The 16,973-nt window shown below is 47.7% G+C and overlaps 1 protein-coding gene across 6 annotated transcripts in view; it reads right to left on the reverse strand.

The window, feature by feature from the left end:
• Tiam1 (T cell lymphoma invasion and metastasis 1) overlaps positions 1-16,973 on the reverse strand; it is a 345,165-nt gene that overhangs the window by 103,924 nt on the left and 224,268 nt on the right. For 4 of the 6 annotated variants that reach the window (XM_029544321.1, XM_029544322.1, XM_021210115.1 and 1 more), the window contains one exon: positions 9,857-10,830. In XM_029544321.1, coding sequence (XP_029400181.1) covers positions 9,857-10,819 — 963 coding nt within the window. In that variant the 5' untranslated portion in view covers positions 10,820-10,830. Of the gene's footprint in view, positions 1-1,829; positions 1,881-9,458; positions 9,589-9,856; positions 10,831-16,973 lie in introns of those variants that run through there. The other 2 variants (XM_029544324.1, XM_029544325.1) reach the window with 2 other exon arrangements.

The following is a 16,973-nucleotide window of genomic DNA, read 5'->3' on the forward strand; positions in this document are numbered from 1 at the left end:
GAGACAGAAGAAAAGAGACAACTTCACACATCTTAGAAGGAACCTTAAAACCCATATTGTTTGTCAAAAGATGTGAATACCAGGGCTCAGAAAGTCCTAAGTCTGTTTAGTGGCGATGGGAGGTTTGAACCTGTGCCGCTGAGAACCTTGCCTGCTAAGAAAGCTGTGGGTCAACATGTGACCAGATTTTTGTCTGCGTTATTTACTCCCATCCTTCTCCGCTTTGTTTAACAGGACCTCTGGTTTTCTCTGGGAAAAAGCTATATATCTATTCATTTTAACCTGCCCAAGCCAACCGCAGAAGGGATGAGCTATACAGAGATGATAGGACACAGAGGGAAAGAGCTGGCCAGCCAGTCTCAGCAGCCATCTTTTACAGTCTACCACATGCCCACAAACCATTCACTCCTTGTCTCCACATAAGCCAAGAATTAGGGTCTCCGTGGACACTCACCTCTATGTCATACCTGAACATCTGCTCATGCCAGCTGAAGCTATAAACCTGCAACAACGGTACAGGTTGTGTGGGCTCAGCTCTGAGATGGTCACCAAACTGAGGAGACTGCTCCAGGTAGGAAACCTGTGGCAACTGATGTAGAAACGTGGGCCCCAGGTCAGCTCACATACTTCAACAGCACATGGCTTAGTGTCATGGCTGGGGAGTGTCCTTGGATCTGCCCAGGACATACCACCTCATCCCAGAAGTAGGTGACTGGGCTGAGCAGTGCACATTCCCCCCACGTGTGACCTACCTAACCCATTGGGAAATAGATGTCAGCTGCCCTGCTCCAACCTCTACTTAGTTGTGAAGCCCGGGATGTCCTGGATGCCCTGAAGCCCGCCCTCTAGCAGATGATGATGGGTGGATCCAGCCAGAGACACTGTTCCATATGCTTCTCTCTGTGACACACATGTTCTTTTGGTCATGGGTTTTGGAAGGGCTCCTCTTGTCTTTCTCGGGCTCTAAGCAGTTCAAAGCTGAGAAGCCCAATTCTTCCCACAAGGAGAAGTCCCTAGCAAACTCAGGGCTCTTCCAAGCAGCAAGCAGTAGTGAAGACTGACACCAGGAAGCAATGGCCTGGAGTCCCTGCAGTCTGCGTCACACACCGTGATCCTCCCCGCCTAACTAAACATCTCAGCAGCCCAACGACTCTACCCTACTTAGTCACGTGCTCAATTTTAAATTCAAAATTCAGAGTAGGGCTGGGAGCTGGCTCAGAGGTTAAAGTGCTTGTCTTGCAAGTGTGAGGATCAGAGTTCAAGGAACACCAACCAAGTGGGAGGAGTGCTCACTTGGAATACCAGACACAGACACACACACCAACCATAAATGTGCATCCACATTTGCAAAACATGCATATTCCTACATATATGCTCTCACTTCCATCCATATGCGTATACCGTATACACACACACACACACACACACACACACACACACACACCCCTCTTTTGGTTCTCACCAAAGGCTCACACCCTCTCCTGAACATACTCAGTATACTCTCCTTTAGTAATCTCAGTATAGAAAATGACAGTTCCAGATCAAAGACTATACTGATCTGAGCCTCAGTTTCTTCATATGCACAATGGGGCCAGCAAAGATCTACACTGGTTCCCCTGCATTGGCAGGAACCATGAGCCAGTCATATGCAAGCAAGTCCTAGACCACAGAGCCTCCGGCTACTGCACCTATATCTACTTAAAGCACTCCCTGAGATGCTAAGCGACAGGAATAACCCAGGAATGGTGCCTCAGACATGCTCGGCACCCTGCACCAGCACAAAACTGTTAACTGTAATTGCCATCTTCACCTCCTGAGCCCTTACTTACATAGCCACAAGCTTCCTGTAACAACATGGAGGGGAGCTTGTCTCTGAGGAATCCAAACAAGATCTCATGAGAAAAACACGCAGGCAGATCTGCGGGAGCTTGAAATGCTAACAATCCTTTAAAATCATCTTTGCGCTCGAAACGGCATGGCAAATAAGAAAATGCTGACGTCATCTACACTGAATTAGCAGCTATTGGGCACGGCTGATAATTATCACTGCTAACTTGCTAGAAATCGGAGAGCAGCTCTCCTCCCTCTCCCTCCTCACCCAAGGCGGTTGCTCCATGGATTTCTGAGTTTCCAACAGCCATTCCTCCTCTAAGGAGCCCCAGTGGGAGTGACTCACAACTTCTCTCAATACAACCCCTGGAACTGAGATTCTCAGTTGCTGAAAGGGGAATGCAGTACAGGGTTGTCAAGGCTGGCAGCACTGCCTCAGGTAACTCCTGACTGGAGAGTGCTCCACCTCCACCTGGCGTGAGTCATCCCCAGCCCTTCCTCTGCTCCTCTCTGGATGTGCGGCTACCTCAGAGTCATCCTTCCTCCCTCTACTTCCTGTACCACCTCCCCAGTCCTCCTCTTCCCTTGCTAGCTCACATCCACATTGGAAGGGGCTTCCTTCCACATTACAGGGCCACACACTGTGGCCACATAAGCTTTCCCAGAACAACAGGAAGGCTTACCAGCGCCTGCCACTCAAGACCCTGCATAAATTTGGGCTTTGGCCGAACTTCAATACCCCTTCAAGAGCATGGTTCCTACAGCTCTCTCTCCTGGGAATATACATGTTCCTCATTTTCTACAGCCACATACCTTCCCTATCCCTCCAGTGGTTGCCATGCCAACTCCTCAGCACCATCTCTGCTTCCCCCAACAGCCCTCCTGCAGCCACACTGGGCTCCTTGCCTCTCCTGGGATGTGCCAGGCAGCCTCCCATCTTACAACTCAATAGCCAGCTCTCTCCTCTCCTTCAAGCCCCAAGTCTGACCTCCCAATCTGAAGTTGCCTGCCTGCTGTATATCCCAACTCCGGGCCACCCCAGTCCTGCTTCTACAGCACAGCGCTTACTATTGCGCTTTCTTGTCTGTGCCACGAACGCCCCCGTTTCACCACAACTCCCTCCACGAGCTCTGGAGTTTTTCTTGTCGCACATCCCGAGGGCCAAGAATAGCGCCTGGCATGGGGTAAGCTCTTCAAAAATAATTACTGAATGAACTAACGGCTGCTCATTTCCCATCCCTATCTCAAGAAAAGGAAAACATCGTGGAAAAACATCGGAGTTTGATGTAAAGGTTTAGTCACCGCCAAGCTCCCTGAGGCCCTGCTGAAGTTGAGATGGCGAGTCTTCGCTGTAAAGCTTACATCTGCAACTTGGAGCAGCTCTGAGCATCTTCTGGGGAGTCCACCACAATTCACTTGAATTTTTTATCTAATTTTTTCTTACGTAAACGAGGGGGGAAACTGGGTTATCTTAGGGTCCCAGCGCTCATGCCGATGGGTGGTTCAACATCAACTGGGCTCAGTTGAAGAATGAGAAGTGGGTCAGTTGTTTTTTTGAGTTCTGCAGACTGTGTCAGACCTTTGTAGCAGGCTGGCTTCATGGCCATATCCAACAGGGCCTTACAGCATCCCGATGCTTCTCATGATTGCAGCCCTCTGCCCCTGTTAGGCTAAACAACCATACCTCGCACACACATTATGGTGACACAACTTGAACTGAGGGGCACATATGACTTTTCACAAGGTTGAACTTTCTCAACCACTTTTTAATAAAAATAAGTAGCAAACCAGGAATGGCCCTGGGATCCCTAGGATACCTGCGGGGGATGGGTCCCGCGGGGGTGGGACCCTGTGGGGGTGGGTCCCTGTGGGGGTGGGACCCTGCGGGGGGTAGGTCCCTGCAGCTCTCCTCTGCCAGTGCCCTGTGCAGAGGCTGCACCCTACATAGTACAGCCAAGTGGACCCTGTGCAGGGATGAGAATCAGAGGGGAGACATGGATACCCTCCACTGGACCAGAAGTCATGGAACCAGACACACACACCAAACAAAACCTCTCATCCACAGCCATGTGTAATTTCAGATAATAAAAAACCTAAATGTAGAGATTTACAAGAATGCGAAATGGGACTATTCTTAATTTAAGATGAATTAATGAGACCCGGGCGTGGTGGCGCATGCCTTTAATCCCAGCACTCGGGAGGTAGAGGCAAACGAATTTCTGAGTTCGAGGCCAGCCTGGTCTACAAAGTGAGTTCCAGGACAGCCAGGGCTATACAGAGAAACCCTGTCTTTAAAAAAAAAAAAAAAAAGATGAATTAATGAGCATTTCTTACATTTCCATTTCAACTACTAAAGGAACGATTATTCAAAATGCAGCTCACCCAAACAGAGGCTCCTTGGTGTCTAAAATATTTCTGAAGTGCACAAAGTGGACTGAGGAGTGCCGCTGTCAGCCAGTCCCTCAACTAACTGCCCACCTACCGCCTGCCTCCTCCAAAAAGATCTTGGCAAAGAAGTCAGACATCCTTGTTGGAAATGGAAGGGCTTGTTTTCAAAACAAGTATCTCAGGCAGAATTTACATGCCAAAAAGATGAGAAAGAGACAGAAGTATGAAAACAGACAGACAGTCAGACAGACAACAAACAATCAACCTAACAAACAAACAGAAACACTATAGGTACAAGAAGGAAGGGGGGAATTTAAAAAATATTTTATATGAAAATATTTTGTTTCATTAGGCATTAAGTTAAGAAATCGTTTTAAAGTATTCCTTTAAAAGAGATTTATTTTATTTTGAAAGTCTGTGTGCCTGAGTGTATATGTGTGTACCATTGTATGCAGGGTCCCACTAAGGCCAGAAGCAAGTATCAGATTCCCTGAAACTGGAATTGTTGGGAGTAAGTAGCTTTTCTTATGCTGGAAAATGAACCCAGGTCCTCTGCAAGGAAAGCCAGCGCTCTCAACTGCGGAGTCAGCTCTCTAGCATTCATCAAAAGAACTCTTAACCGGGCATCCCTAAAAGGGTTTAGGGGACCCATGAACCCCAAAGATGATATACAGAGGAGTGACCCATGTGCTTTTATCCGAACAAAGTGCAAGCAAGGTTTTTAGCTGGTTCTCAAAGTGCTTAGGACATGGGTAAAGACTCACTGACCTACGGGGGTCAATTATAACCCTGGCAGTACACTTATTTCAGAATCATTTAAGGTAAGTGGCCAAACAAAACAAACATTTTAAAATCAAAATGATCCAGCACTCGGGAGGCAGAGGCAGGTAGATATCTAAGTTCGAGGCCAACCTACAAAATGAGTTCCAGGACAGCCAGGGCTACAGAGAAAACCCTGTCTCAAAAAAACAAAAACAAAAACAAAAACAAAAACAAAAACAAAAACAAAAACAAAAAAAGATTTTCAAGGAACTCAGGATCCTGTTTGGATCTAATACTAGGCTCTCTATCTTAGTAAGACCATCAACCCTATTATTCGCTGGTCAAGGGAAACCAGGGACAGCTTTTAGAAGTTTCCTAGTCATCTAATTTGGAATGGGCAGCACTAATTTCCTTCTTAACTGATAAGGTCATTTTTCCTTCACCAGAATTGAGGACTTTAACCTTAGGCTAAGGCTGTGAGAGGTACCTCCATGTTGGGAGTGCCTTAGAAGGAAGTGCAGAAGACCTGAGGGTTGAAATCTTACACCTAATCTCTTTACGTCCCTTTGTGGTAGTCTGAATAAGAGTGGCTCCCAGGACTGGTGAGATGGCTCTGTGGTTAGGAGCACTGGTCACTCTTCCAGGGGTCCTGAGTTCAATTCCCAGCAACCACATGGTAGCTCACAACCATCTATAGGGAGATCTGATGCCCTCTTCAGACAGGTGGGTATATACACAGCACAGCATTCATACATTTAAAAACAACAACAATAAAACATTCCTATAGGGTTATACATTTAAATGCTTGGTTACCAACTATCTGAAAGAAATAGGAGGCATGGCCTCATGGGAGGAAGTGTGTCAATGGGGGTGGGCTTTGAGGTTTCAAAAGCTCAAGCCAAGCCCAGTGTCACTCTCTTGTCCTGCTGCCTGCAGATCCAGCGGTAGGACTCTCAATTACTTCTCCAGCACTACATCCGCCTGGGTGCCACCATGCTACCCACCACGATAACAGACCTTCGAATCTGTATGTCAGCCCCAAGTAAATGTTTTCTGTTTTAAGAGTTGCCTTGGCCCTGGTGTCTTTTCATAGCAATACAACACTAAGACTACCATTCTTCTCTAGAAAGCTACAGAGTCAGATAGATATGTGAAGTTCTCCAGGAAGTTGGTATCTTGAAACTAGGCTGAAATGAATCTATAAACTCCGCCTCCCACTGGACACCAAGGTTCACAGACTTCTGGGAAATACTGACTTCTGGCCATCACCCTTCAGCCCAAATCTCCTTGCAGCTCTCTAGATTCTGGGGCTCCTTGCAACAGCAGTTGTAGAGCAAAGTCACATTCTTCCATCTCTTATTTAGGTTCAATGAAGGTCTCCTCAAGTGTGCATAATGGCTCTAAGCCAAAGTTTCCCTCAGGCACTCCGTAGACATTCTGTGCCTGGTCACAGGGCAGATCACCAATGGCATGTCTTCTCTCTCCTACTGATCCTTCGAAAGCCCCCGAGCTGCTGAAGAGTGGAGCTCCAGAACCTGAAGCCAAGCCTTGCCCTCCCTACTAAATCCACTATTTAGTGGGCATCTGTAACAACCTTCGGGAGTCAGTGATCTAAGGTTTACATTCATTACATCCCAGAATGCTGGATCTTCCCATAAGCGTCCTTTAAAAAGAACCCAAATTCATGAGGTTAAATAACCAGGATGCAGGAGGCAAAAACTCCAAGCTCGGACTTGCTGACACCCTCAATTCTGTATGACCCCAGGCTGGCCTCTCCTCGGCCTGTTACCAAAGAAAGAATAACTGAAGGGCTGGGTTCAGATCAAAATCCGTCAAGTCATCAATCAAACCTAAGGAGCAACCCACCGTGTCCTGTGTTGGAATCAGTAACTAAACCCTACTCCAACGGTGGGAAGCTCTCAGCACGAACTACATACGACATGTGTACACATAAAAAGCACACGAGTTAAGTAACTGTGTGCCAGATGCAGAGGCTCGTCCTATGTGCTACTTCCAAAGCTAACACGTGAACTCCATGGCCTGCCCATTTCGGAAACAAATCCAACCATGAACACACACACACACAACAGGAAAAATGGCCAAGTCTTCTCTTTTTTTGATCATTTTTGAATCAAATGAAATGGTCCGCATTAGTTTGGATCCAGCATGTTTTCTCCAAGCTGAGAGGTCATGCTCTTAGCCAAATGTTTGCCAGGAGATTTTTCTGGTGGGAGTGAGGTGGCCGACGGGGCTGTGAGAGACTGGACGGCATCTCCAGGGCCAACAAGGAGACTGAGGTCTATGATTCAAGCTTGCTACAGAGGTCCCTTGGGTCAAAAACTTTGAAAAGAAAAAGAAGAATTCTTTTCAAGGAAGCTTCCACACCCACTGTCTCTTAAAATACACTGTTTGGAACACAGTGGGCTCAAACTTAGACTAGGAAAATGTGGGTGGATGGACAGTGTTGTGCATAATTCTGGGGTTTGTTTCAAGTCATTAAAGATCCTTACTCAACATATAATGTCAATACCAAAATAATACTTCCGTTCACTCTTTAAGCTCCACAAAAGGCTTCCGAGCCCGGCATCTCTTTTGGCTCACCTCATATGGCTCTGCTGGAGGATGGTGTCACTCTCCCTGGACGGGGGAAGGAGCTATAGGAGGAAGTGACTTACCCAAGGTCACCCAGTGGGTGAGCAGACAAGCCAGCATGTTAATGGCCTCCTTAGGATTCCGTGTGTGCAGCGTTCTGCATTGCATTAAGCGGTGGCTTTATGAGACACCACATTCAGATGATCTCACTTCTGTACATTAACTTGGGAAGTCACAAGGCAAGGAATGGAGATTTCACATCGCAGTCTCCCAGGGGAGTTCTCAGTGGAGCTGGAGGGGAGGGGAACACTGTCTCACTCTGCCCCTCTTCCATGGGTGGTTGGCATTTAAGGGCAGCAGTGTGTCCCCGCTATCGCTGAAGTTAAGAGACAGTACTCCAGAACACAGCTGGGCAGCCCTCTCCAACCTTACATAGGGCACGGGCTACTCAGTCCAGGCAGGGGTGTTACCTGCGTCAACACACCCTTTGCCAAGTTCAAGGCGGGCAGAGTATCTCTCTGAACAAGGCCTCTAATGCCAGTCTGATGGCAGACAGCTTCACAGCCGTCCTTCAGGGCTTTCCATGGGACCCTTTAACAGGGCACCTGTCATGACCTGCCAAGCTGACCGTTCAGTAGTGACCCTCGGGGCCGTCAGGGGACCACTTACAGGTGTTAACCTGTTACTTCTGTCATAGTCTCACTTTCGTTAGAATCTCAAGTCATAGAAGAGAGGTTAAAGTTTACCTTCTCAGGTGACACAAGATCTGGGCACCAACGGCCAACGGTTCGAGTCATCTACCCACACAGCACCACTGCCAATGCCGAGTGTTACACCAGTGACCAAATTCCCCGCACCTGGCTGCTTCCTAAGTCCTAGGCTTCTCCTGACTTCTGGACAATTCCATTCTCTCCAATAGACCCATTATTACCCCTACTGGGTATGTGTATCCATGATGCCAAGGATCTAACACAGAGCCTTTTGCGAGCCAGGCAAGTGAGGTTCTGCCACTGAGCTAGAGTCCCCAGTCACAATACCTCCACTTAGACAGTTGAAGAAATCAAGGCTTTAAAACAACTACTAACTTGCCCAGAGTCAACCAGGTAGGAAGGGGTGAAGGGTCTAGAAGACTGGCTTTCATGTCAGCAAAACCCATCTTCAGGGTTCTTCAGGAAGAAACCCGGTGTCACTCCAGGCCCTCCACCACCTGGCCCACCTTAAAAGTAACACTGCCACTGCCCATTTGACTCGAACTGGCCAGGGTGCAGCACTGTCCCCTACTGGGCAGGTAGGAATACAGCAGCCTTTGCAGGTCACCTCGATACCCACTGTCTTTCAAAGCAAAGAAGCACACCCACGCTTGGATCAGAAGCACAATCCACTACCCACTTCTTAACCTGGTCAGAACACCCAGCTCCCCAAAACCTGCCACCAGACACAGCAAAGGACCAAGCATGCAGGGCCGTCTGACATTCACTCCCGCTATTACTGCCAGACAAGCTAGTGGGCCACCCTTCCCCTGGTAAGATACGTTTCAAGTCTCTTACAAACCTGCTCACACCCCTTCTCTCCTGCATTAAACTGCCAAGCAAGTCGGCTAAGCCTCTTTATCCCCACCTTCCAGAGGGAGCCTCTAGAAGTCAGGGTTTGCCCAAGGTCAAGCAATTTGGCTGCAAGCTAGAAACTGGGAACCCACCCATATTATTCCTTCTGCTACACCTCCCTCCAGAGACGGGGCTGGCCGCATCGCAAGGAACAGGAAATTGAAATGGCTCCTGGTAAGACGGCGAGCCTGCCAACACCAGAGAGAAGCTGACAAGTGACCACAGACCGCCCTGATTCAAAGGATGCCTCTTCCGAGGAGCCGCCCACAGACTTCTTCCCACCTGCTGCAGTGTGGATATGAGCTCCGAGCGCCTGCAACCCACCATGCCTGCTCGTCCAGAGACGATGAGGTGACAGAGTCCCATCAGGGAGGTGTTGTGGAGGGACTGAGTTGAGAGGCAGTCTCCCAGTATGAACTTAATAGCTCTATTGCCATTCCTAGCACACCCTCCCACCCCGCTGCATACACACCCCTTAATCTCCACCCCCTACCCACAGAACTGTAAGAGGGGCGCAGCAGAAGCTATGCCAGCTGCAGCAGCTACCAGACAAACCCGGTACAGCCCGATTTAAAAAAACAAACAAACAAACAAAAAAACAGAAACCGATAAGAGCAAAATCATACACTTTAAGAGGCGCGCACCACTTCCAAAATACTGAAACATCTCTGAGGCTTTACCTGGGTGGTTTTTGCTCTTCTGCCTTGCATGCTCTTGCTAAGGCTAATTTGCGGGTTGGTGGCACCCTCAGAAAGACAGTGCGACTTCCTACAGGGAAGCGTGTTGTAATTACTGTACGGAGGAGTCTCTTCGGCAGCAGCCGGTGGCATCTTATGCTTTGCAAGATCGGGAATATCCGACACCAAATTCCGGCAGTAGCTTGAGAATCTGTTCCTTGGTCCTCCGTTAGCCTTCACCCCAGAGTTTTTCTGAGCATACAAGTCACCCAGGGAGTTGGCTCGCTGACAGGTGCTGAGCTGCCGGGGACTCGCCTCTGTTTCCATCCCCCGAGCCTCCTCGCAATCCTTCTCTTCCGCGGAACCCAAGATTTCTTCGTTGCTTGTTAAATGTTCTTGGCTCAGATCTGAGAGTGAGAATTCCAGGCTGTCCTCCCGCCAGATGTCTGCAGATTTGGAGCGCTTCTTCTTAAAGCTCGCCGTCTCCATGAACGTGGGCCCATTGGATGTATAGGGACGCTGCCTCCTGCCTCCCTCAGCCAAGTACGTAGCGTCATCCCCGTAAAGCCGGCTCTCCTCTGAGTCTGGCATGCTCTGCACGGAGGCTGCTGTGAGGACGATGCTGCCGTCTACGCTGGGAGTGACAGAAGAATCGGTGTAAGACACGGGTCTCAAGCCCATATCTACTCGGTCTACCCAGATGGGGTCCCCGAAGTCGTCTAGGGCGCCTTCTTGAGAGAAGGGCTCCAGGCCATTTTCGGCCAGGGACTGGGGGATGCTGGGCGTGCTGCTGGACCGGGTGCTCACTTCAGAGTTCCTGTGGATCGCTTTCCCGGAGGAAGCATGCCGTGTCCTCCGGGTCTTGTGTGACAGCCGCAGGGAGCGTGATGTGTGCTTCCGCCCCAGGCTGGCATGCTTTTCTCCATAAAACTCGTGGTCTACATTTTGGCTTTCTGCGTTTCCCATGGTTTTATGGTCTGTAGCAAAGGGGAAAGAAAAAGCATGAGATAACTGAGTCTGTATTAAAATGAGTATAAAAACCTTAAGAGTAAGGGCTTAGAATCAGGGTAAGCAGACACTTTGGGTATGGGGTTAGGTAAATAAAAACACATTTCTAAATGCTTTGGCCACAGACAGGGACAGGGACTGGTACCTGACAACAGGTGAGAACACCATTAGCTATGGAGACCGACTGCGGAGAGGTGAGACAATCGCATAAATTCAATAATGAGAGGGCTGTCTCTGCCCGAAGAGTAGATGCCAAGAGACACCCAGTGTGCTGCGCGTGTGCAGGTGACCACTTTGCTCACCCTGGCCTTCTGAAGCGTCACAGCGACACATTGCAAAGTGGACTCTCACTGAAAACTAAAGGACAAAGGAGCAGTTTCTCCTTCCCTTCCTGCCAGGGCTTCTGTTTGTTTTCTTGGTTTCATCTATGCCATTTTATCTGTTCCATGGTTTGGGGAGATGGGGGGGGGTATTGTTTGTTTGTTTGTTTGTTTGTTTTTAATTCTATCAAACCTCAAAAAATCAGTCAAAACTAGAAGGCTTCAAGATGCAAATGTAATCAATTTTTTCTAACAAATCAAAATCATAAAGAAAACAGGCTGCTACTGCTCACTCCACAGCCACTCGGGTACCTCTGATGTGTGGGAGGGCAGGGAGGAGGGGCAAGGGAAGGACAGACGCAAACCTCGCTCGCGCAGCAGCTGACTAACGGGTTTATATCTGGGACCAAATCCAACCTGTGAGCATGAATCTGGTACACAGTGGCCCAGAGACAGAAACACACTCTGGAAAAGCAGCAAGTGTGATCTGCCCTAGTGGGACAGTCCAGGCTCACTCAGTCCTCCCTGACTGCATTCCTAGTCTCCATCCCCGACCTGATGGCACAATTCTGTCACTCTGTCACCCGTAACTGCAAGAAAGGGGCAGGGGCGGGAGAGGGCATCTTTACGGCTTCACAACTGGCCTCTGCCCCTGTTACAGAGTCTGCTCATTTCTCTTCCAAGTGTACACACACAACACAACACACGTGAAAACAGATGAAACGAAATAGGAAAAAGAGGGTCTGTCTCCCTGGGAAGCCCCCGCGCTAGCTCTGTCAACAGCATGCAGATTTAAGCATTTGAGAGATAGTTGGCGAGGACTACAGCATTCTAGAAGCCAGAGCTGAGCAGTAAATGACAGAGACACAGTCTCTACTCTTTAAGAAACCACAGAAGGGACACAGTCACCAAGACAGTAAAAGGCATCCCAGGAAACAGGAATTGAGGTTGTTGACCACAGCAAAAAGGATGCAAATGTACTAACGTAAGGTGCCTTCCTATTGGTCCAGAAATCACTACAGTCCCACTGTTGACTCTAACGGCTCTGACAAGATATTGTATACTTCGCCATTCGGCACACTGGAAAAACCTCCAGGTGATGTGCTAGTGAATTCAGGGTGATTCATCCGGATACCAGAGGTTAAGCTATCGCTGTACTCGCATGTTCCCCACTAGCCACACATGATGATTCTCAAAGGGATCTTTCAGGAAAGAGGACCCCCTTTTCACCATTGGCGAGAAGGCAATATGCTCACACCTCTCTAGCTGAAGTATAAGGACACTGAAAAGGTTGACGGTCCACATAAGACCACGATGCATCTTAATTCCTAAGTCTAGCACTTGTTATGCAAGTAAACACATTTTATGAACAGTAAAGGCATGGCCAATTTCCTAAAATTCATGTTATTATTTTATTTACTTTTGCGGAGTTAGGAATCCAGCATAGAACCTTGCACATGGTAGACTCATGTTCTTCACGGAGTTACACGCCATCTCACACAGCTCTTCATTTTCAGAGAGAAGGAAGAATCAGGTTTTGAACCCAGGGCCTTGTGCATGCTAAGCAAGGGACACTGAACTACACCCCCAATCCCAGCTCTTAAGTTTCCAAAACGCTAAATTAACTATAAAGTTTCTGTGTGCTTTGCCAATGGGCAGAAGACTGAAAGCTCAGTCTGAGACTCACACAGGCTGGAGTTAAAACCCGGAAGGAATCCTAACGAATGAACAGAACAGAAGAAAAGGGGAAGCCCTTGCCACTCTGACCCACCGCATCACATGTCCATCCAAAGGCCAGGAATATAAACGCCAGCTTTCTGGGTAGGTTTCCTTCAGCCAAGAGAAAACTAATCAACTTAAAAGCCCCCAAGAGAGGGTTCCTAAAGGAAACGGCCTAACGCGCAAGAATTATAACAGTCCATGCATCACGCTGACAGCTCTGCCGGATTAATAGCACTTTTAGCAGTGCGATTCTCTTCAAGCCAAGGTAGGAAGGAAACCACTTTTATCTGTGGCATAAGAACTTAAAGACAAGTGCCAAATCTCCTAAATCCTATCAGGACAGACTCTCAGGGGACGACTTTGGCACGGCCAGCACCAAGTATGAAGCAACAAAAGTTAAGAAAAATTAGTTTCTAGGGGCTCCAGAAGCACTCTTCAAATGCTTTCCCACGAAGGTCCCTGAGGGGCAGGTCGGGAGTGGGGATGGGCTCTGTAAAGAATATAAGGCTGAAAAAATTAAAACTGCTCCCTGCAGAGGAGACGAACCCTGTCAAGGCAGCAATCCCCAGAGAGCTGCTGATCCACAGCCCTGATCCCACATAGGTAAGATGCCAGTCGCCCCATCCATTACCTTACTGTCCCATCCTGCCTGCGACTTATGATTTATTTTCATTTCAAACACACAATACTTGGTTTTTACTCTGTGTGTGTGTGTGTGCGTGCGCACAGCTTCATTATTTCCAGGGAAGAAAGTGACCTTTAAAAAAATTCTCTATGAAAGAAAGATTGTAAACTCTGCACTGGGGCCAGAGAGTTAATAAATACGTATCTACGTATCAAGTTCAATAAAAACCAGAGGTGATCAGAACCTCAGATAAACAGACACCACACAATCCCAAGTAAGAGGGAAAGTCTTCAGGTAGGAAGGATAGACAAAAACGTATGGAAAGCCAGATTAAAAACGTAGAAATCTAGATTAAATACACACAGCCCCACCAAAGACGGAGGTTTAGCATCCCAGACCAAAACAATTTGATGCCCCAGGCAGAAGGCTGCACACTTTCCCTCAACACAACAGGTTGTACTCAAAACACAGATGCCTTAAAGATATCAGGTGAAGCCTGTGTGGGAGATGTATATGAAACATAAAGGAATTACGCATTTACATTTGGGTCCCCTCCCCAAAATATCTCAATTATCTTAAATCTGAACTCTAAGTCACTTCCAGTCCCTAGCATTTGGTGACGAGCTATGAGAGCTGTACCAGAATCCCGGCTGGGAGACCAACCCTGATCTTGTCTCCATTTTCAGGAGCACGCTCTTGCATCTAGACAGCTCTTGCATCCAGGAGGGAGTATAGCTTTTAATACTGAAATCCCAGCAGTATTTGGACTTCTTCGGCCTATCTTAAGGGCCTATTCGAGCGCTTCCTTCTGCCTGGAGCCTCCTCCTCACTGGCGTCCAACTCACTAATTCCCTCAGGTCTCTGACACACGAGGACACCCTGGTGCCAGCAGGAAGGCCTTCCCCGGCCTTTGGACTTGGATACCAACCTCTCCTGCAGAAGTCAAATCCACCCTGATGTCTTCCTTAACGTTCATCATAATCTTTCACATAACACAGCACTCGATATGGTTCATTTGCTTATTGACTTAAATCTGTGCTTTCCCACAAAAACTGAGTATCAGGAAAACCGGACACTATACTTATTTTGTTTCCTCCCGTTCTGGGCCCCTGATGAGGGAGGGGCCCAGAACAGAGGCTGGCAAGGAGTGGGCAATCAATAAAAAGAAAACAAACAAACAGAAATAAGTAATACTGAAAAGAAAACACCCTAAACCTAGAAGGTGACAGATCATGCAATAAAGTCAGACACGGAGGCTGGACCTTAACAACACTTGACCTTCTTACAATCCCAAGAATTCACAAGGCATCTCACAGTCATCTGAAACTCCAGTGGGCAGTGCTGCCCTCCTCTGGACTCCTTGGGCACCGCATGCACATAGAATACAGACATAGATGTAAAAGACAGACAATAGGGACCAGGTTCCATGCTGCCCCATCTGTGAACTGTACCCCTCCACCATGCTTCCACACAGCCTCATTCCAGTGAATCCTGCCTGCACTTTCTGTTTTCTTCCTGAGTTTGAAGCCATCTGCAGAAGCTTAGAAACCCGCTTGTCAGGGCCACAGGGCAGACCTGCTGGGATCCAAGATGGCTCAGGGGAAGGTCAGCAGAATGATGGACCAGAGCAACATTTCAAAGTGGTACGTGTGGGCTCAGAATGTTCAGGGAGCACAGGGTCTCTGGGGGCCGAGGGTCAACGGCAGAATGACCAAGGGCTTCTCAGGGACACCATGACTCTTCCCTAAACCGGCGACTGTACTAAATGGGCCTCATGCTCCATCAAATTAAATACACAGGAAAAGAGCTAGGAGTAATGTTTAGGAAGGATATCAAAATGCGCAAACCTTCATTATGGTGCTTCACAAACACACATCTGGAAGGAAGCATCAATTGCTTTTGCAGGATTCCTTAGCTTACTAAATCCATTTGATGAAATGATACAGATGCTATATTACATACTATCACTGTAAGATAAAGTGATACAGATATTCCAAAGTACAGTCACATACACAGAGAGAGAGAGTGACAGAGAAAGAGAGAGACAGAGAGACACAGAGAGAAAGAGAGACAGAGACAGAGAAAAGAGAGAGAGAAAGTGTCAAATTCCTGATGTCTTACCATACTTATGAGACACTTAGCTGAGAAACAGGTAATGGATAAACCCCTTTGTAAAATTAGCCATGACTCTGCAATTATTTTGAAATAAAAAAATTTCAAACAAACAAATCAAGCCTTAATTAAATGGAATAGTTTGGTTAAAAAAATAAATCTAAAAGTAGGGAATTTCTCTGAAGAAATACATTTATAATCATCCTAACCCTTTCTTTTTTTAACCTTAAAAAAGCACCTAGAACATTCTACTATCTCCTCAATGAATCAGGAAGTTAAGGAGCAAATGGGCACTTAGTAGGCAGCAGCACTTAGTAGGCAGCAGCGAGAACAATGTTGCCGGGCGATGCACAGACAAATGTTACAGCTAAGTAAACACAGGGGAGGGGCTATCCAGGGACACTGCGCACTTGTGTTACTGCAGTGAGATATCAGCAACTGAATTGCTAATATCTGCCATCAATAAGAAGCAAGACACTACCTCACTCCATAAATCACAACTAAAAAGTCTAAACCAAAACTAAACAAGCATCCAGACTGAGGGGCAGTCCAGACGTGAAGACACTCACAGAGCAGAGAGCTCCTCCGCCTTTAAGAACCAGCGGGCAGCAGACCCTATGCTTCTGAGCAGAAGAACAAAGAATGGAACCTGGAAGCCAAGAATGATTGGGGACCTCAGGAAGTAAAGTAATGAAAACAAGCTTCTCCTCGTGTGTGCGAACCCACACATGTCTCGGGCGCACGTGCCTGGGACTGACTCTAAATACCACAGCGAAGGCGTAGGGCTGAGCAGCCCAAGTCTCAGGCTGACCCTGTGGTTACAAGCATGGCACAAGCCCAAAGTACCACAGCGAAGGCTTTGGAGACTTGTCTGACATGGGAGCCTGAGATCTAAATTCTTAAGCCAGCCATCGACTTTCAGATTTCCTGCAGGAGAAAACAGCCACCACAAGATCCATGTCCATCGAGAAATTTCCAACAAGACCCAGAGTCTCACAACGTAATATTCAAAATGCCCTGTAGCGTCCCAAGTATCTAGGAAAATAGATGCCAAACTCCGGGTGGCCCAGACATCAGAATTATGACGCAAAAAATTTTAAAGCAGCTATTATAACTATGTTCCTCAAGTAAAGGTAAACACAACTGAAACACATGAAAAACTTCTAGGCCAGACAGTGGTGGCACAGGTTTTAATCCCAGCACTCAGGAGGTAAAGGCAGGCAGATGTCTCGGTTGGAGGTCAGCCTGGACCACAGAGCAAGTTCCAGGACAGCCAGAACTTGCTACACAGAGAAACATTGTCAAGAGAAAGGGGAGGGGGGTGGGAAGGGAA

The sequence above is a fragment of the Mus pahari genome, chromosome 12 (genome assembly GCF_900095145.1).
Source record: "Mus pahari chromosome 12, PAHARI_EIJ_v1.1, whole genome shotgun sequence".
NCBI classification, from domain to species: Eukaryota; Metazoa; Chordata; class Mammalia; order Rodentia; family Muridae; genus Mus; species Mus pahari.